Source organism: Myodes glareolus, chromosome 15, assembly GCF_982192425.1.
Source record: "Myodes glareolus chromosome 15, mMyoGla1.1, whole genome shotgun sequence".
In the NCBI taxonomy this organism is placed as follows: Eukaryota; Metazoa; Chordata; class Mammalia; order Rodentia; family Cricetidae; genus Myodes; species Myodes glareolus.
The window spans coordinates 26,175,637-26,201,381 of record NC_142040.1 but is presented as its reverse complement, the minus strand read 5'-3'; the positions used below and the strand labels follow the sequence as shown (position 1 = coordinate 26,201,381).

Below are 25,745 nucleotides of genomic sequence, written 5' to 3'. Positions count from 1 at the left end.
GTGTTTACCATCTGATTTTTGCTCAACCACTGAGTAAATATTAATACATGAATTTATATTTAACCAGAAAACTTTGATATAGCCATTGTTCATAAAGAAATGCCAAATCAGTCAGTTAAAGTTTGATATGGCAGACACTCACTGTTTATATTAATAGCACAGAATTTAAGTATTTCTCTGGATTTGTTAGTACTTTACATAAGAGAATAAAATAAGAAGTAATAGACAGGAAGTGGTGGCACATGCTTTTCATTTCAGCACTCAGGAGGCAGAGATAGGCAGATCTCTTGAGTTCAAAGCCAGTCTGGTCTACAGAGCAAGTTCCAGGACAGCTAAGGCTACACAGAAAAACTTTGCCTTGAAAAAAAAAAAAAATTTTAATATAAAACTCTAAGTCTACATGTATCAAATACTCAATAATAAATAAAACCATAAAGTGGCTAAAATAAATTATGTACAAAGATGTATGTATACATAACATATACTTAGTATATCATTTTCCTGTTGAGCTATGAAAGCCATTTCTAAGTATGTTTAAAACCTGGAAGAGGGGCTGATGGGGTGGCTCTGTGATTAAAAGTGTTTTTTGTGCAATCCTCATAACCTGAATTTGATCCAAGTTCAATCTCTAAATTCACATAAATGTGGAATGGGAGAACTGACTCCACAGCACAACTCTAACCTTCATATACCTACACGCGTGAGCATATATACATATGCATATGCACACACACATAAAATAATAGATTTAAAACTTAGGAGGTGTGTCAGAAGAGATAACTGACACAGAAACAGATGAGTATGTATATAAAGTGCTGGGATGCATTAGACAGACTAAAGGGATTACTCCAAGAACCTTTATTTATCCATTACGAAGTGGATAAATCTTGGATGCAGTGGTTAAGGCAGTAATGGTTGCTCCATCCAGTATTGAAAGGGTTGTGACCACTTATTCCTGAATGTAAATTAATAGAACCTTTTAGAAGGAAGTTGTAGTAAGTTAATTTGTTTAATTTAAAGTTCTTTATAAAATAATAACTCAGAAGTTTCATGACAGGCAAAGAAAAGGTACAAAAATACATTTACTGCAGTGTTATTTCCAGGGTCCCTGAGTATACAGCAGCAGAGGAATACACTACTTCACCAGTATGTTATAAAAACCATGTTTCATGTTCCTCAAGTCGGGGAGGATGTTTAACATGTTGTTAATAGTGGGAGTAATAACACCAAGGGGTGGGCTTGGTTACAGCTCAGTAGTTAGAGCACTTAATCCTATATGTGTTAAGCCTGGAGCTTAATCCTCAGCAACGCTTATGCATGCATGCACATGCTGGAGATAAATTCTGTATTTTACATTTATGTTTGAATTTTTAGTAGTGTAATAATATTAAAGATAGCTTGTGTTTCTAAAAAAAAGACATTTATAATCAGTGCTTGCTAATTCCTGGGAATGGTCAACATGATCAATAAATAGTATTGTTAGAAAGTAAATGCTATGGACGAAAGGAAATGGCTTCAAGGAGCCCTTTAAAAAAGGAGCTGAAGAGTCGGGAACTGTGCCATTCACTATGTTTAAAGTGAATAAATGTTTGAAGTTAGAAGTGTGTTTTAGGTTTTGGGAATCACATGGTGAACCTTCTTTTCTTACAGATGTATATCCAAATTCTTAAAATTCATTTATAACTAATGGGGAATCTTAGAGTCCTCCTTTGAAAGGCTCTAGACTTCATACAAATAAATTTTTAAAAATTGCCTAATTGAATGCTGATTTCTGAACTCAGTGCCTAATCTATAAAGTAAGATTTTCTGCAGTTGGATCCCAGAGAACTGCACCATGGCAGTTTGCAGGTAGGCTGTCCCAGGTCCATGCACAAGAGTGACCCTAGTGCTTTTTTCTACCTAGCAACAGGCACTGTTCTTGCTGCTTAGTTGTGATTCTGCAGATTCTTAGGCACAAGTGTTTGTGTCATGAACATGCCTTGTTTATTCTTCAGGCAAAGACAGTTACTTGTTTGATTCTCTTTAAAGGTATCATCAAATGGCATTCAGTCCACTCCTCTAAATCTTGCAACGTACTGGAAATGTAGTGCCAGCACCACTGATTTGAGAGTGGATTATAAGTATAACCCAGAAGCTATGGTTGCACCGAGTGTGCTTTCCAACATACAGGTGGTGGTACCAGTGGATGGAGGAGTCACACATATGCAGTCCCTTCCCCCTGCAATATGGTAAACTGTTTTTGCAGTCTAGTTGTATTTCTGTTTGTCTCCAGCTGCAACAGCTCTAACCTCTTAAAGCTAACAATAATTGGGTTAAGTGCTTGCCCTTGCAAATCTGACGACCTTAGTTAAAAGGTTTCTGTGAACACATGTAAAGGAGCTCTTCTGATTCCTACATGTGCCAGTGGCAAGCACATTTCTATACATAGTATACTTTAAAAAACAATTATTATTTAATAGGGTTAAATGTAGTACTTAGCCTTTCCATAGGAATATCTGCTTAGTGTTCAATAGTACTAGTTACTACCATTGCTAACCACCTCTTGTACCCCTCCTACTTCTATTAGACAACTGTTTATAATTATCATTAAATACAGTGTTTATTTTGACTAAGATACTGAGCCACATATACACAGGCTTCTTTCCTCTGACCACTGGAAATGAAGGGAATCTTATAATTTGATACACTTTCATTCCTTGAGAAAACTATAGCATTACATTTATGTATATGATATATTTTCACTAGGTAATGCCATTTAAAGCCCACACTGTAGTTTTTTAGAATAAAAATACTTGAGGTGCATTTATTGAGTGTCCATTTATGTATTAGATATTGTAAGAGACTGAATTTAAAGATACTTGTCCTTATTACAGGAATGCAGAACAAATGAAAGCCTTTTGGAAATTATCTGGGATTTCGGAGAAATCAGACAGTGGAGGTAAGGGTGTGCTCCTTCTCATTCTCTGTATTGTGCTATTCTGCTTCCCCTGGCCTTTGTTGTTTTCTATTATTGAGATTACTGTTACTACCTTTACCAGTTATGTGTGTGAGTGCACACAGGTATGGTCAGAGGACAGCTTTATCAATCAGTTCTTTTCCTTCCACACTCTGAGGATGAGACTCGGATTTGAGGCATGGTGGCAAGAACCTTTACTTGCTAGCCATCTTGGTTATTTTTTGTTTCTTTTTAAAGCATATACATTGAAAGTTTCCTTCTGAAATTTCATGGCTTCAGTTCTAGGACTGACCACTAGGTGGAAGTTAATCCCGTATGTAAGAATGTACAAGCTGAGATTCAGAACCCTTTTTTCCCTTTCCTTAAATATGTTTTCTTTGAGGGAAAATTAACTGTTATAATTTTATAACTGCAGGATAAGTGTTTTTGGTGTTTGCATAAGAGAAATACCTAGCGGTAGAATTTATTAAAAAATAGAACTATCCCTCGGTAGGTAACTTAGATAATTGCACATGATTGAGCTTATTCTGTTCATAGGGAGAAGAGATGCTTTCTGTAGAGCAGGTGCCCTGCTTTCCCTCCCCAGATGCATAGAGACCAGCTGTGTTGGTCTATACCAGCATATGTCTACTCGAGTAGTCTAGCTGAGAGAACCTTTCTGTTCCTTCCTATCAGAGTAAGCCAGAGATCTTCAGTTCTGTGTGGCAGTTTTAAAGAGAGACAAGTTAATTGTCTCCTCCTACTGACTGAGTCTGTCTATGTTCACCATATGGCTAGTTATCACTCCACTGTCTCCTCTGATTTAGTGTCTGTAAATCCCCAGTTAAGTCCCTAACATGAGATACCCATTGTCTTTCTTAGTTAAAAGAGAGCTCGTCTTCCTAGCTAGCCCGCATTAATTTTTCTCATTGAGCTCTTCTAATTTTGTTCAGCTTTTTGAACATTTTGAGCTTATCAATGGTTTTTTTTCCTCCTTTATTTCTATATATAAAGGACTGTCAGCAAATCTAGATTGTCTGTTCTTATATATCTGCTGTGCGGGAGCAGATTTGTCCTAGAGAGCCATACCTGAGGCTTCTAGTTCTTTATCGTTGTTTTAGTACTCAGAGTTAGTATTTTTAGTTGGTAACTAACTTCACTGACGGTTTGTGAACCACACTGAAATTTCTAACTTAAAACTGGAAGTAAATCAGACATTCTATGTATTAGGCTTACAGCCAGCTCGCAAGGAAGAGAGAATATCTTGTTCCCTATTTAATAAAACATATGATAATTGTAAATATAACAGAAAAGGAATTTATTCTCTCAAAAACAAGATTCACATTTTGTATCACATAGTTAGTACTTTCCTTCTGTTATTCAGGTATGAAAATGTCTGCTCTCTGTGAGGAAATGGGAGAATTTTATGAATGTGGTTTTGATGTGGTCAGTCAAACCAGATTCAAATACTGTAAAAGAGAAACATGCTTTCTATTCTAATTCAATACCAGAAAAGGAACAGGCAATAGTTGTAAAACTTAAGGGCTGCTGGGTGACTGTTCCTCGTTGGTGCTAGTAGTGGAGCTTTCATAGAACTGAGGAGTTGAGCAAGAGTGGACAACCTTTCAGAACTATGTGGACCAGTAGTCAAGAGTTAGGCAAAAGTTTTCCACTCTGGTATGATAGCATAGGACAGACCAGTTACTACATCTTGTTCAATATTTCTCTGTAGTGTTAAACTTTGTATATACAGGGGTTTAAAATGTCTTCTTGGTGCTATTGAGCAAGGCTGTCTACTTCCCCTGGCACAATGGTTTTCACCTTTCCTTTAATAGTTCCTCATGTAGTGGTAGCCCCCAACCATAACATTATTTTTGTTGCTACTTCATAACTATAATTTTGCTATATGCTTGCTGATATGCAAGATACCTGGTATGTGATCCTGTGAAAGGGTCATTAACCCCCAAAAGGGTCTCGACTCACAGGTTGAAAACCCCTGCCCTAACCAGAAACCCAAGTTAAATAAGGTTAGAAATCCTCCTGGACTCTTCTCATTTCTTTCCTTTTAAATATTGTGTTCTTTGCTTATGCCTTGGCTCTCCTACTGATCCCCTTTTCCCGTGACCTATAGCCCTAATAAACTTTTATTGTCTTGCCATTGGTCTCCTTACTTTGCATCTTACCCCTCCCTTCTCTTCTAGGACACTAATCTGAGATATTCTTGCCTGTCTTATCTTGGGTGTTTTCTTGTGGTTATGTCATAAACTTCTTATACTGGGGCCTGGGCCTTGCTACTATTCTAGTTTCCTCTGTTGCTGTCCTTCCTTTGTGTCTCCAGATACTGTGGATTTGATTCTCTTAAGCCTGCTCTCACAGGTCCTCTGTCTACATCCCAGTACCTGCCTAAAAGGTACACCATCATGCCCAGCAGTGTTAGAACTTTCAGCAGAAATGCATGTGTTCAGAGTATTGATCAGATCAGTGTCACTGATGCCCTCCTTCTGCTGCAGTCAGATGGGGACATGTGAATAAATGGTTACAGCTGAAAGAGAAGATTTACAAAATATCTATGGGGTGATGTGATGTTGTGCTAGTAAAATTTGAAAAATAAGGGTGATGTAGCTGGCCAGTTAGCTCAGTTGTTTAGAGTATGATGCTAATAAGACGAGTAAAAAAATAGCGAGATTGATACCCTCCTTCCAATAGTAATAGCTGACTTTTCCTCTTACCTTGTTGGACTGCATGATCTGATATTCAGCACTCACTTCTCTTTAGTTTGTCTTGTCGCCCCCCCATCCCCCATCCCTGTGTCATGCCCCTGTGTTCCCTGTGTGCTGCCCTCATTCCTTATCTCATCCTTGTTAAGTCATTTTAACACATGCATATCATAGGCATCTATCTAACCAGTACACATTTCTGAACATTACTGTTAATTAAGAGAAAATAGTGATTGGAATTACTTTGTGGAAGTTTATGTTCAGTGAATACGGTTTAATTTGAAAACGGGATAATGGTTTGTTTGCTTTGCACATCTCATGAATTTATCATTGGCTGAGGTAGTTTTGGTTAGATCAGCAATTTTCAGCTTATGGGCTGCAATGGCCCTTTCCCAGGGGTCAATTATCAGATATCTTGCATACCAGATATTTATTTACATTACAATTTGTGGCAAGTAGCAAAATTATAGTTATGAAGTAGCAGTGAAAATAATTTTATATTTGGGCATCAGCACAACATGAGGAGCTGTTTTAAAGACTCATAGCATTAGAAAGGTTGAAAAGCACTGGCTTAGGTGCTCATTTAATTTTGTTTGGTTTGCAATGTAGTTTACCTTTTATAAGGTTTTGATTCTTTTCTTTGCAGGTTCTGGATCTCTCAGAGCAAAATTTGATCTTTCAGAAGGACCTAGCAAGCCCACAACGCTTGCCGTGCAATTTCTTAGTGAGGGAAATACCCTCTCAGGAGTAGATATTGAGCTTGTTGGCACTGGCTATAGACTTTCTTTAGTAAAGAAGCGTTTTGCCACTGGTAAGTTGGGATATTTTGAATTCTGTAGTGTATGTGGAAAACACTTGTTCTCTAGCAGTTTATAATTTAAAAACATGGATTTTTTTTTCCCCCTTGGTACAAAATACAGTCTTGGTAGAGTTACCATGATTGGCATAGTGGACGATGTAATGTGGTTCTAATGCATTGTAAACAGCAGGTGGGAACTAGAGTTCCGTGTCTGTAACCACAAAGAACAATGTGGTCATTTAGTGTGTTTAAAACTGTAACAGCAAAGGTCTGCTTGGTGTTTTTCAGGACGATACTTGGCGGATTGTTGATAGACCCAGAAAGCGGTTTTCTCAAGGGAACAGTGCGAACCTGCTACTGCATCACCTGTTCTTTCCAAACACTATCTTTACTTGTATGATGACTTTCAAACTTTGTCTTTGAAAGCTGACTACAAACATTAAATTGCACTTTCAAAGTGAGTCATTGAAAGAAATAGCACTGAAATGACCTTGTACACAATAATGATCAAATGCAATATTCAGGAAGCACATGTGTTCAAATTGTCACTAAAATGAAGTTTATTATCTTCAATATCTGTATTTTTAAAAAGGTTAGAATGTAGTAACAAACCTAAAATTTCAGGAGAGCAAGCACAAAATTATTTAGCTTTCCATATGTATTTAGACTCAGAGATAGCTTTGAAGTTCCATAAGTTTGATATTGAATGAATATAAACAGAACATGAATGTTAACTCAGAGCTCAATCTAATTGAGTTATGTGCCATAAGGTAATCACACCAGAGTTCAACTTGTATGCATAAAAACCCTATAATCTGATTCTCATAAGCATATTAATAAAGTGTAAATGGTGTTTTATATGATTTTTTAAAATTCTCAAGTGCAATGTGTTTTAAAATAAGCTTGCAAAAGACAGCAGAAAAACTTCTTCTGCAGTTGATTAACTTTATAGAAGTTGTGATTGTTGATGAATTAATGCTGTAGATTTAATTTATTTTTATATGGATTACATAATGTGTGCCTTTTAAAACAATAACAAAACCAGAAATGTGCCTCTAGTCTGTGTTAATTCATGTGCCTCACCTTCTTCTCACGCTGGATCTTGTATTCAGAATCATACAGTGGCCAAGCATATTTAAAAGATATTTGCAATTTTTAAAATACTTTTGGGCTGTAATTGGAAAGAAAATTCAAAATAACCAAAAGATAATTTATACTTAAAAATCCTGGCTCATGTCTTTAATGATACACTGTGGCCACTAGAAAAACAAATAAGCCTAATGGAGTATGTTTACTGGGAATAAAATTATCTTCAGATATTCAGCATTGACCTCATAAGTAAGTGAAGTGAACAAGTGCTGAAACTGTGGTGATAAACTGGTAACTGGTACTTTAACAGTTAATTTAGCATTTCCCTTGACTGTTTTTTCAAAAGATTGATATTGGCAATGAGAGAAGTACTGTCACTTGTGTTCACTTTAATGATTAGAAAATGACCAAATTCCATATGGTAAGATTATTTGAAGTAAAGGATTGGGTTAAGTGTTTCTTAATGTGAACTGCTCATACTGAATAGTAACTTTATAGCAATTCTGTTTGACAAAAGAAATACAATGTTTTAGACAAAGGCTCATAACTTACAAGTGGAAATTTATGATAAATACCAATGTCATTTTTCATAAAAGTGATAGTTTGTGTTATATTTGATAATTTATATAAACCACTAATTATTTTGTTAAGCTTTACAAAAGATAAAACCCCTATTACTAGACACTAAAGTATCTTGCTATACTAAACACAGCAGAGAAACTATTCTTCCACAGAATGTAATACAAAATATGTATATTTATATATTCATTGTTATTCCAGTTCTAAATTTAGGTTTGACTTAAGCAAACATAAGGCAATTTATTGGAAGTTAGTCTTTACTAACTAGCAAAATTAGAATTTCTAACTCAAGTTCTTTAAAATGCCAGTTACAATTACTCTTACTAAAATATTGACTAAATTTGCTTTTATTGTACAGCTAATGCTTTACTATTTGAATTCTGACAGTGCTAAATTCACAATGTCTGTTTTTAATCAAGTATTACCTTATGTTGAAATGAGTGGAATGGCTAACCTTGTGCACTTTCTTATCCCCATAGCCTTCATACCTAGTGTTGACATGCAAGTTTGTATTGGGTACAGGTTACAGTTTTAAAGCCATATGAGTTTATAGTGATTTTTTTTTTTCACCCAAAAGTTCACTAATGTTGTTTTTCAGACGCCCAGTAGATTTCAGTGAAAGACTATCTAGCAAGCTGGTTCTTGCTGTGTACAGTAACGACTTTGTAGCTGCTTCTTTAACCAGGAATTTGTAAACAAACTCTTAACAAGTTTGGCTTTTAAGGAGTGTTATTTACTACTTTGGGTTGTAATTTGAGCACATCTATCTTCCAAAATTTTGTAAATATTTTCGATTTTTTTTCATAAAATGTAAATTTTACATAAAAGTTGTATCCCTAATAAACATGTAATATATACTTTAGCAGTTGGTTTTATGTGTCTTTGTATCCCTGTTAATAGATATATTATAGATAGGACAGTCAAGCTGAGGAAAGAATGAGCAGTTGACTTAAACTTTATTAGAATGATTTTTCCTTTTTCTGTAGTAGGGGTTGTACCCATGGCCTAGTGGGTGCTAGACAAGCACTCTTAATGCTGAGTTAATCCCAGAAGGTTTTGAACTTTAGATTACCATTTTTGCTAACATACAGATTGAACTACTAAAGTTTTATTGATCATAAAGAAAACTTGGTTTAGTTTATATCTCTAATTATCAAAAGTGTTTAGTAATGAGTTATTTTTAGCATATTTATAAATATTTAAATTGATTATGAATTTTAGTAAAGACTTTTCTTCTTGACCAATTCTGTAGAAATAGTTTATATATAATTTAAAATCATGATAAACCTGAGAATTGGCTCATCTGGGAAAGGTGCTTGTCATCAAACCTTATGACCTGACTTCATTTCTGAAACCCACACAATGAAAGGAGGGAACTGACTCCCTCATGTCCTCCTCTGACCTCCGTACACACACAGTGAGATAGCCAGTAAGTAAATGTAATTTTAAAAAACCATGTCAGAAGTTAGAACATCAAGTCTGAAAAACAAAACAAAACCAAAAATCCCAAACCAGTGAATTTAGAAAGGAACAAAAGAATAACACGAGAAAAGAAAAGTTATATTAAATGGTGACAATTTTGTCAACTGTGTCATAAAATCAAGTAGTATAATTATTTAGGTTTGGCTGGGAAACCTTGTAGCAATCACAGCACATATCCCATGGGTGCTCTCTCCATGTCTACTCCCAGCTCTACTAGACAAGTCTGAGAGTTGTCATGCCCTACAGTCTGAGGTAGAACCCATTCCAAAGTCCTAAGTAAAGGAAATATCTTTGCTTATATAGTAATTGAGGAACTCGGGGCCCCTTCCATTTCATGATTCTGCTAAAAGTCTTTTGGCCACCAGATGGGGAAAAAGCAAAGTCTTCATTAGGTTTTTTTTTATGGGTCAGGCCTAGATGTGGGATCATCTGCTCTACCCATTGTCCATGAGGTAGGCTTTGGTCTTACAGCTGCAGTTGACCGCAGGAAGAGAGAACAAATGAAGTATCCCTGAATGCCCATGAGACAAACACCAAACTATCTTCAGATAACAGTCAGTCCTCTGCTACTTACCATGTCCATTTTATTAATTTTCCTGACCCTTCCCCAAACATGCATTTGATACAGTCTTTGGCTTTCCATAAATTCTTGCTTGATATTGATGAATATCCTCATTTTCATGTATCTTAGTTTTTTTATACTCTCCCTTTTAAAATGACATTTGTGTGTGTGTGCTGTATTGTGTGTATGGCAGTCAGGAGACAACTTGGAGTCAGTTCTCTTATCTCCTTATTATGGGGTCCCAGTGATTAACTTGCGTCGTCAGGCTTGGCAGCAAAGCACCTTTCCTAGCCTAACCATCTCACCAACCCTTCCTTTCATCCTTCTAGTGAGTATTTATTCCTACATGATCATTTTTGATAACTCAGAAATGATTGTTTATCTCTGGTATTCAGTTTTATCTGTTGGAAATAAAGGCTGACAAGATGGGTCAGGAGGGAAAAGCCTGATGGTCATGCCTCAGTTCGCAGATGTCACAGTGGAGGAGAGAACCAGCTTCCAGAAGTTGTCCTGACTTTCATATGCTCACATCTCATCCGTCTGTCTGTCTGTCTGTCTGTCTGTCTGTCTGTCTGTCTGTCTGTCTGTCTCTCTCTCTCTCTCTCTCTCTCTCTCTCTCTCTCTCTCACACACACACACACACACACACACTGAAAAATGTTTTAAACAAGGTAAGAAAAGTTTGAAGTAGGCATATAATTTGCTCATTTCATATGGTCTGTAAGTTGTCTCCCCATGGCTGCAGTAGTGGCCACAGCTCCAGGAGTACACTTACACCACAGGTAGACAAGAGGCAGTTCTATTATGTCTGGGTTTTATGTTGGGAGACTAAAAGCTTTTCTAGAAGTTCCTGGCACCTCTTTGCTTATGTCCAGTTGGTCAGATTATGTATGAGGCAGAGAAGGCAAGAAACCTTTATATAAGATGGTTGAGAGAGAAGTCATAACAATGAGAAGGAACTCATTGACAGCCAGAGATGTATTACACAGGTAATAATCCTAACCCTCATTCTAACCAATCAGATCTTTCCTCTCATCCCAGTCAACTTTTTTTCTTTTGAGAAAGAATCTCAGTATATAGCTCTGGGTGGCCTGGAACTTTATATGTAGACCAAGATGGCCTCAAACTCATAGAGAATGCTGGAAATAATGGTATAATCAACCACACCTGGCTCCAGTCAACATTTTAATCTGTTAACAATGTGATGTTACAAATGAGCAAGATCAACTTGAAAGTAAATATCTACTGTTTTATCTTTAGAATAATAAATTCCTATGACCATTCTACATGGTAATTTGGATGTGATATACTTCTCTGTATGTTGTAAGTATGTTTTATTACTGTTGGTTAATAAAGAAGCTACTTTGGGCCTGAGCCATCTGCCAAACAATTATAATTAATATTAAACCTCCAAATGATTATTTCATAAACTACTGCAGGGATTGGCAGGCAGGAGAGAAATCAGTCCCATGGGATTGGGCGAGACGCAGAGAAACTTCTAGCTACATAATTTGAATCCAGTACCTTCCCCCCCCCCTCAATATGTGTATCATTTAGTAATCACTGAATATATTTTCCTAGGGAAAAAAATGAACAAAAAATTCACATAAAAGATACTGCAATATTGTTTCTACTATGACAAAATTGGAAGGGTTGACCCAAAAAAAAAAAAAAACCCTGATGATTTCCATATAATGAAATGCTGTGTAGCTACTAAAAATACTGCAGGGGCTGGGTCTGCTGATGCATGCCTTTCATTCCAGAACTCAGTGGGTAAAGGCAAGTGGATCTTTGTGAGTTAGCCTTGTTGTATAGCAAGCCCCAGACCAGTCAAGGTAAGACCGTGCCTCAAAAAAGAAATAAAAAAGAAACCTGAAGATAGTTATTATCTTTATCACTGTTCTGTTGCTGTGAAGAGACACTATAATCATAAAATCACTAAATCATAAAAGAAAGCATATAATTGAGACTGGCTCACTGTTTCAGAGGTTTAGTCCATTGTTGTCATGGCCACACACTGGCAAACATTGTGCTGTATACGTATCTGAGAGTTCTACATCTGAATTTACAGGTAACAAAAAGAAAAAGTCACTGCAGTACCCTGGCTTGGGCTTTTGAAACCTCGAAGCCCACCCTCAGTGACACTCCAATAAGGCGACACTAATCCTTTCCAAGTAGTGCCATTCCCAATGACTCAGCATTCAAATATATGAGCCTGTGGAGGCCATTCTTATCCAAACCATGACATTCTATTCCCTTGCCCCTATAGACTTATAGCCATGTCATAATGTAAAAAGCATTGATTTCAACTTCTAATGTCCCCACAATATTTTATAGTCTCAACACTGTTTAAAAGTCTAAGTTCAGAGTCTCTTCTGAGACTCATGGCAATCTCTTAACTGTAACCCTCAGTAAAATCAAAATAAAAAAGCAGATGACATATTTCCAACACACAGTGGCACAGAATATACTTTACCATTTCAGAAGAGAAGAAAGAGAACATAGTGGGGAAATACTGGACCAAAGCAAGACCAAGACCTGCAGAGAAAACTACATTCTGCATTTCCATGTTCAATGTCAAAGAAGTCTTCAGATTTCCAATTCCTTTTGAGCTTTGTTGACTGCATAACTTTTTTTCTGATGGGCTGGTTCCACACCTGGTACCCTCTGGCATCTCCAATATTTTGGGGTCTCCAACACAGTCCAGATTTTACCGTCACAAATGGGCCTCCATGCAGGGGCATCCCTGATACGCTCCTGGCCTCAGCAGCTTTTCTTAGCCAAGAAGGCAGATTCCACAACCCCTTTCTTGTGTCTTTGACTATAAAGCCAGAACCACAAGGCCAGCACTGCCAAGTTCTGCTTCCTGGGGCTGGAACTTGGTCCCCTCTTTCAAATACATTTACATCAGTTTTCTGTTTTTGATAGCTTCTTTCACTGTTTATACTTTTCCTTAATTTCTTTTCACAAATTGAAGACATAACTGGGTGGGGTTATGTCTGAGATCACCATTTCCTTTATTCCATTTAGTGTCAGGTTTTTCTGTACACCTTTTATCTCCTTGAACACTGGACTTAGTGCCATTACACTTCCTGGTGTTTGTAATTGTTTGGTGTTTGTAAGTCCTTTCTCTTCAGACTATATTCTTTGTATTTTTCCTTGCTCAACTTGTTCATTTTCATTGCAGATCTGCATAAGAATGACCACTAGTAGTCACATGGCAGTCAATACTAGGCTGTCTTGAAATCTCTACCAGTGCCATTAACCCAAAAGTTTTCAGTTAAGCTTTAGGCAGACTTTTAGGACAAGGGCAAAACACACCACTTTCTCTGCTAAAATATCATCAGAATGGTCTCTAGGCTACTGTTTACCTCTGAAACTTCTTGAGCTGGGATCCCACAGTTCAAATTACCCTCAGCATTGTCTTCCTTGCTCCAACTGTTATGGCACATTAAGCCCCATGTAAAGTGTTCAACTGCTTTCCTAATTCAATGTCTACATTCTGCCAACAAGCAGCATGGCCAGGCCTATCATAGCAACACCTCATGTGGTAGTTTGAATGTAATTGGCCCCCATGAGCTTCCAGGGAGTGACACTATTGGGAGGTATGGCCTGGTTGAAGGAAGTGTGTCACTGTGGGTGAGGCTTTGAGGTCTCTTTTGCTTCAACTTCACTCAGTGTCACAGAATTGCCTCCCTCCAAGATGTAGGACTCCAAGCTACTTCTCCAGCACCATGTCTGCCTGCATCACCATGTTCCCCATCATGATGATAAGGGACTGAACCTCTGAAACGGCAAGCAAGCCACCCAATTAAACATTTTCCTTATAAGAGTTGCCGTGTCATGGTGTCTCTTCACAACAATAAAAACCCTAAGTAACATACCTTACTTCTGGTACCAACTTCTGTCTTGGTCAGTGTTCTGTTGGTGTGAAGAGATATCATGACTGTGAAAACTCATATAAAAGAAAGCATTTAATTGGAGCTTGTTTACAGTTTCAGAAGTTCAGTATGGCTGGGGACACAATGGCACTCTGACAGATATGGTGCTGGAGAAGTACCTGAGTTCTACATCTAGATCCATAGGCAGCAGGAAGAAGAGCTACTGGGTTTGAAACCTCAAAGCCCACCCGCAGTGACAGATCTCCTCCAACAAGGCCACACCCAATGCTTCCCAAGTACTGTCATGCCCTGTACCAAGCGTTCAAATATATGCTCCTCTAGGGACCATTCTTACTCAAACCACCACAGTTACTGATGGTGAAGCACTGCCGCAATATTATCAAATAGTTAAAAAGTGCCATTTTAAATGATATTGTTTTTGAGACAGCTGGCCTGGAACTCAGTAAGTAGCCCATACTACCCTTGAACCTGTAATCCTAGCTCTGTCTCCTAAGGGTTGGGATTACAAGTATCCACCACCACATTTGCCTTTTTAATTTTTATAAGTGTATACATTGAGAGCAGATTCTTCATAGAACCCTCACCAAGCTGTTACAACTTGTAGATGGAAGAATTTTTATTTTCTATAAGTGTTTGCTGTTGTCCACATTTTATGTATTTTTCATATGAGCACACTTATATACATTTTTTTTCAATACAGGGTTTCTTTGTGTGACTTTGGAGCCTGTCCTGAAACTCAAGAGATATGCCTACCTCTGTCTCCCAAGGGCTGGATTAAAGGCGTTTACCACCACCACCAGATCCCATTACAGAATCTTTAGAAAATACTTTAGAAATACAGTGCAAGTTGAACTTCTTACTGATGTGAACTGCACAAAGATCTTCATAAAGCTTTCCTCCTGTAATTCCCTGCTTTGCTTGATCCTACCAGGAGAGCAACACTTCTTGTTGATGGTCTATTAAAATATAGTTAGTCTCTAAGCTAAGGCCACAATTCAAGTGAATCACAGAGACTTGAGGGCAGGAACCTGAAGCAAAGATGGTTTGTTTCCACCTTAGGTTGGTGGCATGCTCCCTTGGAAAACTTATTAAGTTTCAGTTTTCACCAAGTATGAAAAGCTGTAGGCCATGCATAGTGGCACACACCCTTAATCCCAGCACTTGGGATGCACAGAAAGGCAGATCTCTTGAGTTCGAGGCCAGCCTGGTCTACATATTGAGTTCCAGGACAGCAAGGGCTACATAGTTGTCGGGAGCTATGCAGCCTAGTCTCAGACCAACATATGACTGCCTGTCCAGCGGATTTCTTCGAAACAAGGCACCTGTGGAAATGGATTCTCACTTGGTAAGTAGTCCACAGGACAGTAGAAATTTGCAAACTTCATTCAGTTTACAGGTTCTTTCCTCACATTATATTGTCGATTCTTTGGGCAGTTTTTACTTTGTCAGTCACACATGCAACAGCTGCAATTTCCCCTGCAAATTCTGTTCTTTCTCAAATATTTTCCCCTAAGATTCATCAGGGGGCTAATGCTTCTCAAATCTCTCATCTGGAATTACTTGTTACAACTCCTAATCCTGGGAACTTTTCTGACTCAATAGAGACAATTAGGTACATATGAGAAAACAACACTTGAAACGTTAACCATGTCTCACAGTTATGGAAAGGAGAGTAAGACATGCATATAGGGAATAGGAAAAGTCTCAGCTGTGTGCATAGTGCCAACTGTTAAGAGTAAGTTCCCTGGACACCAGTGTATAAAGTCAATGATAGAACTTAGTGTGATCCAATGGGAAAAACGCAACATAAAATATGGAATGGAAAGATCTATCTTTACTATACACATGAGCTTATATTGGTGGGAAAAGTATGGTATAGTGAGACGGGAAAAGAGTGCCTTATCAAAGTCCTCCTTTTACAGAGATTGAGACATGGGACGCTCTGTAGAAAGGGAACTATATAAAAGCATATCTTGCATCTCCTGAGTAAATTGGGACCTGGGGACCATGGGAGACGGTTGAAGGGGAGGGGAGAGAAAGGAAGGGGAGCAGAGAAAAATGTATGGCTCAATAAAATCAATTTTTTAAAAAGCATATCTTGCAGACATGAAAGAATTGTTGGGGTGAATGGAGTGGTGACTAAGTTGTTAAGAGCTCTACCAGAGAATCCAGGTGGCAGCTCACAACTGTCAGTCACTCCAGGACCCAACACCCTCACACAGACATACATATAGGCAAAACACCAATAAAATAAAAATAAAAAATTTAAAAAATAATGGTTTGGATTTGAACATTGTTGTCCTTAAAGCATTGTACATGTCCCTTACTATTACTACTTTTTAACTTGTAACTGCAAGTAGCTGCCCCTGACATAAGTGCTTCAAGAGCAGGGTGTGCCTGGCTCCATGTTTAGTTAAGCCTGCAAAAATGCTGAACTTTGTCTAGAATAAGGGTACGTAGGGGATGAGAAAGTGTATTTGGGGAAGCATAAAGGGGAATGGGGAACTTTTTAGCTTTTTATGATTACAATGTATTTCTTGAAATACGTATTTTTTTAAAAGTAGAAAATAGGAACCAATAATAAAGCTGTTTATGTAAGCCTGGTTGAACAAACTGTGTTAAAGTATAGAGACGGATCAAGATATTCAGGGCCACTTGAGTGCAGTCCACTTGGTCAGAATTTTTTCTTGCACTGGTGCCCTTTCCCTTGTCTCCGGACCTGAACCCCAGCTGAGGCTGGACCCTGGCACATAGTGAGACCCTGTCTTGAGAAACAAGCAAACGAAAACAAAAAGGGGGGAAAAAAGCAAACTTTGTCTCCATGTCAGTTTGCATGTACACCCTCACAGACATTCTACACAGCCGTGTGACCAGAGCACCCAGGTGGCAGTTACTGCTGGAGGTGAGGTGGCCTTTCAGCTTCTTGCTAGTTTAAAGTAGTCTTCAAAATCCGGCCTCCCCATTAGTGCAACTGCTGGCTTTGCTTCCTTAGGGTCCACATTGGTGGCACATACCGTACTTAGTGAAAGACGCCAGTCAGTTCTTCAGCTGGAGAACAGGAGACATCATCCCAGCATGTGATCCTGAGGACAGAAGTGGGCAAGCAGTTAGATCCTCGCACATTCAGACTTCTTTCTAGTCTTTTTCTGTTGTTTGTGTGTAGATTATATATATTTTCTCTTAGAGCGTGTGTGTATGTGTGTGTGTGTGTGCATGTGCCTGCACACACATGTATGAGTGGACATGCCTCAGAGAAACATAAAATCCTCCTAGATACAGAGTTCAGAGTTACACATAATTGTAAGCTACCTGACGTGGGTGCTGGGGATCAAACCTGAGTCCTATATAAGAGCAGTAAAACTCCTAACCCCTGAGCCACCGATCTAGTCTCTTTATGTGTGTTTTTGAGATTGCATCTCATTGTGTAGATTTTTCTGGCTTTGGGTTTACTGGGCTCTGACCTTACTATGTAATCTAGCCTGGCCTCAAATACACTGTGTAGTCCAGGCTGGCACTGAATTCAGGATTCAGCTCCCTTAATCTCCCAAACAAGTAGCAAACAAGTACCACTACACTGGACTGTCCTACAGCCCACGTTTTCAAATAAGAGAAGCTGCATGTTGTATACTGGAAACCCAGCTTCTGCAAGAGGGCATTTCCATTGATTGGTATGTATGAACAGATTTTTCTTTCTTCTGAAAGAAAAGGCATTGTATGAAATATGCAAAATATACTATTGCAAATAACCCCTGAAAACAGTCTTTTATTGGTAGGCAAACTATATGAGGAAGGGAAAGATAACCCTATGTGCTTCCTGAAGTCTTTGGGTAAGAATACAGGAATTTGAGAATTTGAATATTTTCAAGTTCAGTAATTAGCCAGAAGTAATGTAGCCTGTCAAATATTCCAAGGCATGCAGATTTTATATGGTTTAAATAAATTTTTGAGATATTATCTACTTTTATATAACAGTCCTAGAAATAACAACCTCTGACTTTTCATGTGAATAACTGCAAACTGTATTACTTGGAATATCTTTGAGCAGCCAAGGAAAAATGCCTAGATATCATCGACGACTCTGAAGTTAGTTTCCCAGAAGAAACCAGGAGGGGAATAGTCCCATACATACACTGCTGCCTCAGAAGCACCAATTGGTGCCTGTGAATATTTTATTTTAGGGGGTGTGATGCCGGAGAGGATTAGACCCAGGGCTTCAAGCGTCTAGTTGTTTTACTGTTGACATAGATGGCTGACTCCCCATGGAGGTTTTAACTGGAAATACTTAGTGTAGGTGTGCTTTGCCTTCATGGCATTTTTCAATCCACCACTTGCAAGAAATGCTACTTCCTTGTCCTATAACCAAGGTGACTTGAAGTCTCCAAAGCTTTGCTCTGTCTTTTGAAGGTCTAGAAATGTAACCTTGTCGACCCAAAACAGTATAGTTCTCGCTCAGTCATGTGCTTCAGGCACAGAGCCTGTCATTACTGGGTATGGTGAAGGGCATCTTTTAAATGTGAGATAACTTCTTGGCAGTGGCCATTTAGTGGAATGTGGCAGTCCTTACCCCTGTGGTAGATGGTAAGGTTAAGGAAACGGTCACCTCTAATGACAGCCTGCTTGTGCTGTTCCCAATGTCATTAAAAACACCCTAGCTTGCCATCTGTGTTCATTGCTACAGGCAAACTTGGTTCTAAGGTGCCAAACTGTACAGACAAACGTTGTGTGACAATTCTAGGGAAGTAATTTTAGAGACAATGCTAGGAAACAGTCTTGAATCTTAATAGATGCATGACGGTGCTCTAAAGTTCACCTACTAAATCTCTAGACCTTTACTTGGTGAAGGAAACCATCTCACACACACATACTTTCTCCTAAAGTACATATGTGTATTATATATGTTTACGATTTGTGTTTTAAATGGATGCATTTTTCTGGTATCAGTTCTTAACTATTGAGTGAGAACTAAGTCTGATAATGAAGACTTTAAGAATTAGGAATACCTTTTTAAATTATAAGAGAATGATGAACATAAAACTCATATTATGACACCATGGTTTGTAATAGGAAGTCAAGTTTGCTAATGATCTGTGAAATTACATAATTATTTCCAAAAAGCTTACTCCCATTCTTTGGCCTCATAAACTGCACGATTGACCAGGCAGAAATGTCAGAAGCACAGCTGATTATTTTCTGGCTCTACACCAGTGATCTAGAAGTGTTTAATAAATAAACACTTACCCAGCCTGCAAGCAGAGCATGTTATAGCTGAAGCCATTATATTTTCTATCTGGTCAAGTGTCCTAGCTAAGTCAGGGGAAGCTAGTCAGGGATACTAGATATGCTGGAAACACAGATAAGTTTGTGTGTGCACCACCAGTATCTGGCAAAAACTCTGGCCTCTGTGAGAACAGCAAGTACTCTGAACCACTGAGTCATCTTTCCAGACCCTTACATGTATTTTTAAATAACAGTTTAACAGTTTTTGCAATTATAGGTGACATGTGACTAAGTCAGTTGGACTCTGTGAGTGGTATAACATGTGTTGGGGGGTGGTGACAGTGTTGGTCACTCACCACTTTGTTTTGAATGTTAGTATCATCCTCCCGCAGCTCTCTTTGCTGCCAGATGCCCCTTCTATTTTCAGCTTGTTCTACAAGCTATATACTGATTCCCTCCTTGGAAACTTCTAAAGGTTCTCTTGCCTTGCAACACCGAGAAAGCCCTACAACCTGGCATTGTCGGATGTCCAAAGTATCCTCTTTGAGTCTTCCAAGCACCAATCTTATGTACTCTTTGATTTCCAATAGTTGTGTGTGTTGTTGTTGTTGCTGTTGCTGTTTTCAGACAGGGTTTCTCTGTGTAGCTGTCCTGGGACTCACTGTGTAGACCAGGACGACTGGCCTGAAACCCAGAGAGCTACCCCACTCTGCCTCCCTTAGTGCTGGGATTAAAGGCATGCACCACCATTGCCTGGCTCAGTCTCCAATACTTTAGTCCAACAGAATCATCATTAATTCCACTGTACTCTTTAATGCCCTTGGTTCAGCCCATCATGCTCTTCTATGCCACCTAGAATATCTGCCTCTATGCCTTCATCACTGGCATTCAAAATCCTACATAAAAAGATTCTGTGTTTGTGCGCAAGCCTGCACATCCACATGACCGTTTGTGGGAGCCAGAGGTCAATATTGGGTGTCTTCCTCAATTGCTCTTATCCTTATTTTTGAGACAGTATCTCTCCCAGAGATTACCAGTTGGGCTAGACTGGTTGGTTGGCCATCAAGCCCCAGAGATCCTGCAGTCTCCACCTCTCAGTACTGGAATGAGAACTCGGGTCCTAATGCTTGTGTGGCAGGCACTTTACCAATTGAACCATTTTGACCTTGAAAGATACTATTTTAATGTGATAAAAAGAATCCTGTAATCTTCGGAATTTTTTAGTGACTGTACTGTATCTTAGTTAGAGTTTCTATTATGTGAAGAGATACCATGGCCATAACAACTTTATAAAGGGCATAAATGAAGATCCAGGGAGCTCTGGAGAATAATGGAAGGGTGGAAGCCCTGAAAGAGCAGCTGGAGATAAGTAGAATAAAATGGCCATTCATAGTAAGAGCTAATTATGTAAATTCATTTCTAGACTTAGCTTTTGGAATTTCCATGACCTGTGCCCCGTTTGGATCCTGGCACACCTGGCCTGTCTTCTTCACATTGATCCGGGCCACCAGGTCTGGTTGGCTGACCTGAGAGAATAACTTCTACTTTGCCTGTTGCTCGGGATCAGGGTGTCACCTGGTTCTGTTTCTGTTGCTTTCCATTTCTCATCTCATTAATAGAATTCCAATTATATTTCTTCCAGAAGATACTCTTTGAGCACCTAGATGGCATGTCAGGCACTTTGTTATGTGCAAGGGGACATAAAATTAGCAGATCTGAAAGGGGACATTACGATTAACAAATCTGATGTGTCTCTGCCTCATGGAGCACACTGATTTTCACACTAAAAGAATTGTGTTAGATGGGCAAGTTGGATGGCTGCTAATATTAAAACAACGTTTTGAAAAAAAAATCCACTATTTAGTTATCAGTTCCTAGCTTTAGTCTAACCACCAGGTCACCAAGGAGCAGATCTGTGTTCTAGAGAGTCTTCTCTCAGCTAGAGAAAGTGCAAAACTCATCACAGGAGCTTGGCTGCTTGGAAGGACAGCAACTCTGGATGCTCATGCTCCAAGGAGAGACGTTCCCCACCTCCAACCCTAAGACAATTCTGCTGAACAGGTAGCCAGCTTTTTGGATGACCTCTAAACCTATTTTTAAAAAGTACATACCTCTTTGTTCATGTAAAAGTTGACAGATTTTTTTTGTCATAAGTTTAAACAAAAGCATATTGCATACGCCCTATTTTGTAATGTGTCGTGGTGTTGTAAGTACTGGCATTCTGTCATCCAGTGCTCCTGCTTTTAAAGACGGCCAGCCGGGTAAGCATTCCTTAGTGATCTGATAGTGTCAACAATGCTCATAATCTACTTTAAAATTCTGAGGCCTGTGATATTTTGCCACCAGTGACATGAGGAAGTTAGCTGGCACAGCCCAGAGGCAGCGCCAACAGGTGTCTGCCAGCGCGAGACTCAGGTGGCTGACAGAACGTCTGAGACTTTGCTAACTATCATTTTTATTGATGAAAACTGGGCTATTAATAGTAAATGGCGTGTGAATGCTAGCAGAGGGTTTTCCCAGGGCAATCAGGGAGATCAAGACATGTGCTCTGGCTTTAGAACTGCTCCCTACTCTGGCATGAAGGGGTGACCTTCATTTTCCAGCAGGCTGACTGAAAAGGAAGAGTTGGTGTGAAGGCCTGCCACTGTGGTCAGAACTTCTCCAGGTATGGGACAGAACGGGGTCCCAGGAGCTGGAGGCCAGGATGGGGCCTTTTCAAACAAACTAAGACACAGCAAAAATATCTCAGGTGTGTGTGTGTGTGTGTGTGAGAGAGAGAGAGAGAGAGAGAGACAGAGAGAGACAGAGACAGAGAGAGACAGAGAGATAGAGACAGAGACAGAGAGAGACAGACAGAGAGAGACAGAGAGAAACTGATGGCCCAAATCATGGGGAGTATGAGACTAAGTTCTGGAATGTTCAGCTAGCTGCCTCTAGGCAGTTGTTGGCAAGCTGCTGTATAAACTACTTTGTAATTGTTGGTTAATATTTGACAAAGGCCTGTGTTTAATAGGACTTGATCTGTTTGAGGTGTTGTTCACACCCATCAGTGAGATTGTGGGCACTAGGTAGATTTTATTTACTGCAAGATAGTTTTGGTTGCTACTGAAAGTCACCTGACATGGACATAGTTAAGTTATATTATTATTTCATGACAACCATTATCTCTTTTTAATCATTCAGATTATTTAAAATAATGTTTCAAGCATGGTAAATTTTTATATCTATGTATTTCTTTGGCACAGACTTTTTCTGTTGCATTATTTTTGTAAGTTTGTTATTTTTTATCATATTTCTTTGAAATACATTTTATTTTGCAAAGTAAATCAAATCATGCATGTATTCTATATTTATCTTTCTTTATAGCCATTTAAAACTTGTTTGTGAATGTTGGGTCCAAAGTATTAAAATACTCGCATTACATGATCAGTACAAATTATGAGTAGCATAGTTGATCACACATTGATGACACATGTTGTTACTCACTAAGCACAAAATGAACTTTTATTGAAAAGTTCTCCTTTGATAAGGTAAATGAGGACTCTCAGTGAATAGCTAGTACTAAAAAGGACCAGTGAAAGAAACACAGTTTGACCCTGAAACCAGAGCCATCTCAGTACCGGCCAACTAAACTAACCAATCCCTGAGCAGAAAATCTTCTCCCTGGGAAAACTCTGCCCCTTAGAAGCCCTATATAAACCCCTTTGCCTGTTCATTTGCAGGCTGTCGTTTCCCACCCTAGCAGAGGCAGCCACTCTCCTGGATTCCTCCCCAAATAAATCTCATTCTTAAAAGAGTGCTGGATGAAGATCTTCATTTGCCTGTACAGAATAGAAGAAGCTTGCTAAAACATTCCCCTAGGGGCACTGAGCAGAAAAACCTGGCTGAGATGTTCCCTTAGTGGGACTGAGCAAGGCCTAGCAGAAAAAGCAACTTTTCACTGGAGCTGGAAGAGATTGCTACATTTCTGCCAGGGCTTCCTTTTTAGCAGAGTGTAGCAGAAGTAATATCTTGGGCGGCAGAAGAAGCCAATGGCTCTGCTAGGACATTCCCTTAGAGGAACAGAGCAAAGCTGAGCTGTACTGGCTCTCTCTAGAAGAGGAGCAGGATTGTTATCTACAGGGAGATCATCCCTCATTACACCCCAGCTTCAGGTAGTCTGGCTTTCCTACAAGTCAGGATACCTTTCCCTCCAGGGCTGAGCTGTCCTATTGCAGCTCTAGGTATAGCCTGGTTTCTGGATAACTCAGGATATCTTTGCAGCTCCAGATCTGTAACATGTTTGCTTACACTTTGGATATAATGGCTAATGAACGCTTCCTGTCCACACAGACAAACACAATTGAAACTTTTATTACAGTGGGAATTTTGTTTTGGTTTTTGTTTTTCAAGACAGGGTTTCTCTATATAACAGTCCTGGTTATATTTGGAACTCTCTTTGTACACCAGACTGGCCTCAAACTCACAGAGATCTGCCTGCTTCTGCCTCCAGGGTGCTGGAATTAAAGGAGTCATGCCCAGCACAGTGAGAATTTTTTATTCTTTAGATGTTTCCACAATATTTTTTTCTTTTCTTTTTTTTGCCAAAAAATCACATTATGATTTTTTTATATATAAAAAAATGATTTGTTCTGACACATCAACTGACCACTCCCTATCTATTTACAATGCAGGCTGATATTTAGAAAGCCATTGGCTCTCGGGTTGGACACTACACAACTCACATACAGCACTTACAAGTCCTGCTCTGAGACTCTAAGGCCTTTACTTCTGGTGATGTGAATCAAGTGGAGTAAGGGGGATGAGGACTTTGAGTCCAGCCAGGCCCAAAGGCGGAGCCAGTTTAGGAACGAGTTCTCTAAGGAGAGAAGGATATGACAGACCCATCAGAACCACATGTGTCATGGACCCTGGAGGAGTCCTCAGTTTCATGGGTTCTTAAGGACTGGTGGTTTATTTAGCTCTGTGATGAATCTGGCAAATAATTTGCAGCTTGGTGATAAAGGGGCAGGGAGAATGAATGGAGCCACATGTAAAGGAATCCCACCAAGGATGGAGAAGGCAGTAAATCACCTGTAGGTGATTGGAACCACTCAAAGAGCCCTCCTTAGATTCTTCCCTGAATTGTTGTCCACAGTAACTGGATACAAACTCAGAAAGGGGAGGGTTGTTGCCCCAGAGTCAACAGTCTCAACACTTTCCATTTCAGAGAATTTTGTTGTGGTTTTGGCAAAAGGCATAATATAAAATGTACTATCCTGCTTTTTAGTTCATAGTTCAGTATATGAAACATGTTCATAATGCCGTGCAGCTGGCACTGCTATCTTTATCTATAATTCATACAGTCTTCATTATACTATATACATATACTATACCCATCATACACTATACCCATTAAGTGAAATTTTCCTATTGTCTTTGTCCTGGTAACCACTATGCTATGCTATGAGTTTGGTTATTCAAAGTACCTCCTTTAGGTAGAATCATACACTGGTTTGTTGGAGTCCAGCCTCGGTGGGGTTAAATATTCCAGGGTAGGAACATGAGGATTAGAAAAATTAAACAAAAGAAACAGAAAAAAAAAACACCCAGAAATACAGGATAGCATCAGGAAAGAAATTTAGTGAATATTGAAATCTGAATATGCCTGCATTTATTTTCCATATGCTTATACACCCCAATTCAAAAAAGGGGGGAAGAAGGCAAAAGGCTGCTTTAACATGACACAAATGACAAACAGAAAAATTACTTGCTTCAATACTTGAAATATCAAGCAATATATTGTAGCATGAGGACCTACTAGTTGGGGTTTCCTTTCTGTCCAGCTCCCACAGCCAGTAAGCCCCAAAGAAAATCACACAGAGAGTCTGTATTAATTATAAACTGATTGGCCCATTAGCTCAGGCTTCTTGCTACCTCTTATAACTTATATCAACCCATTATTCTTATCTATGTTAGCCACATGGCTCACCTTTTTCAGTGGGACTGGTCACATCTTGCTTCTTCTGTGATCTGGACAGGACTCGGGAGAAATGGGCTTCTTCCTTCCCAGCATTCTCCTGTTCTCATCACCCTGCCTCTACTTCCTGTCTGGTTGACCCACCTATACTTCCTGATTGGCTAATCAGTGTTTATTTAAAATATAATTGACAGAATACAGACAATTCTCCCTCGCCACTTCCCCCTCTCTTTTCCTGGCCCCTCTTGCTACAGAATGGCGCCCACGTGAATAACTGCATCCACAGAAAGCCTGAGAAAGCTTGGGAAGGAATAGAGTAAAGCATGTTTTCTTAGTAGCAGCAATTTCTTGTGTCTGCTCTGCTTGCTAGAGGCAAACACTCTCATTTAAGAGAGTCTTCCTGACTCAGCTTTAGCTGCAAAACCCTGCAGCTCTTTAAGAGGTCCTGCCATGAAACACTTAAATGGCGTTGATAAAAGCCGACCACATGCTTGTTGGTTTTCA

At 39.1% G+C, this 25,745-nt stretch overlaps 1 protein-coding gene across 4 annotated transcripts in view; it reads left to right on the top strand.

The window, feature by feature from the left end:
* Fcho2 (FCH and mu domain containing endocytic adaptor 2) overlaps window positions 1-8,981 on the top strand; it is a 117,251-nt gene extending 108,270 nt beyond the window's left edge. For all 4 annotated transcript variants that reach the window (XM_087896819.1, XM_087896820.1, XM_087896817.1 and 1 more), the window contains 4 exons: window positions 2,029-2,228; window positions 2,874-2,938; window positions 6,299-6,463; window positions 6,740-8,981. In XM_087896819.1, coding sequence (XP_087752945.1) covers window positions 2,029-2,228; window positions 2,874-2,938; window positions 6,299-6,463; window positions 6,740-6,762 — 453 coding nt within the window. In that variant the 3' untranslated portion in view covers window positions 6,763-8,981. The remainder of the gene's footprint in view (window positions 1-2,028; window positions 2,229-2,873; window positions 2,939-6,298; window positions 6,464-6,739) is intronic.
* The last annotated feature ends 16,764 nt before the right edge of the window (window positions 8,982-25,745 follow it).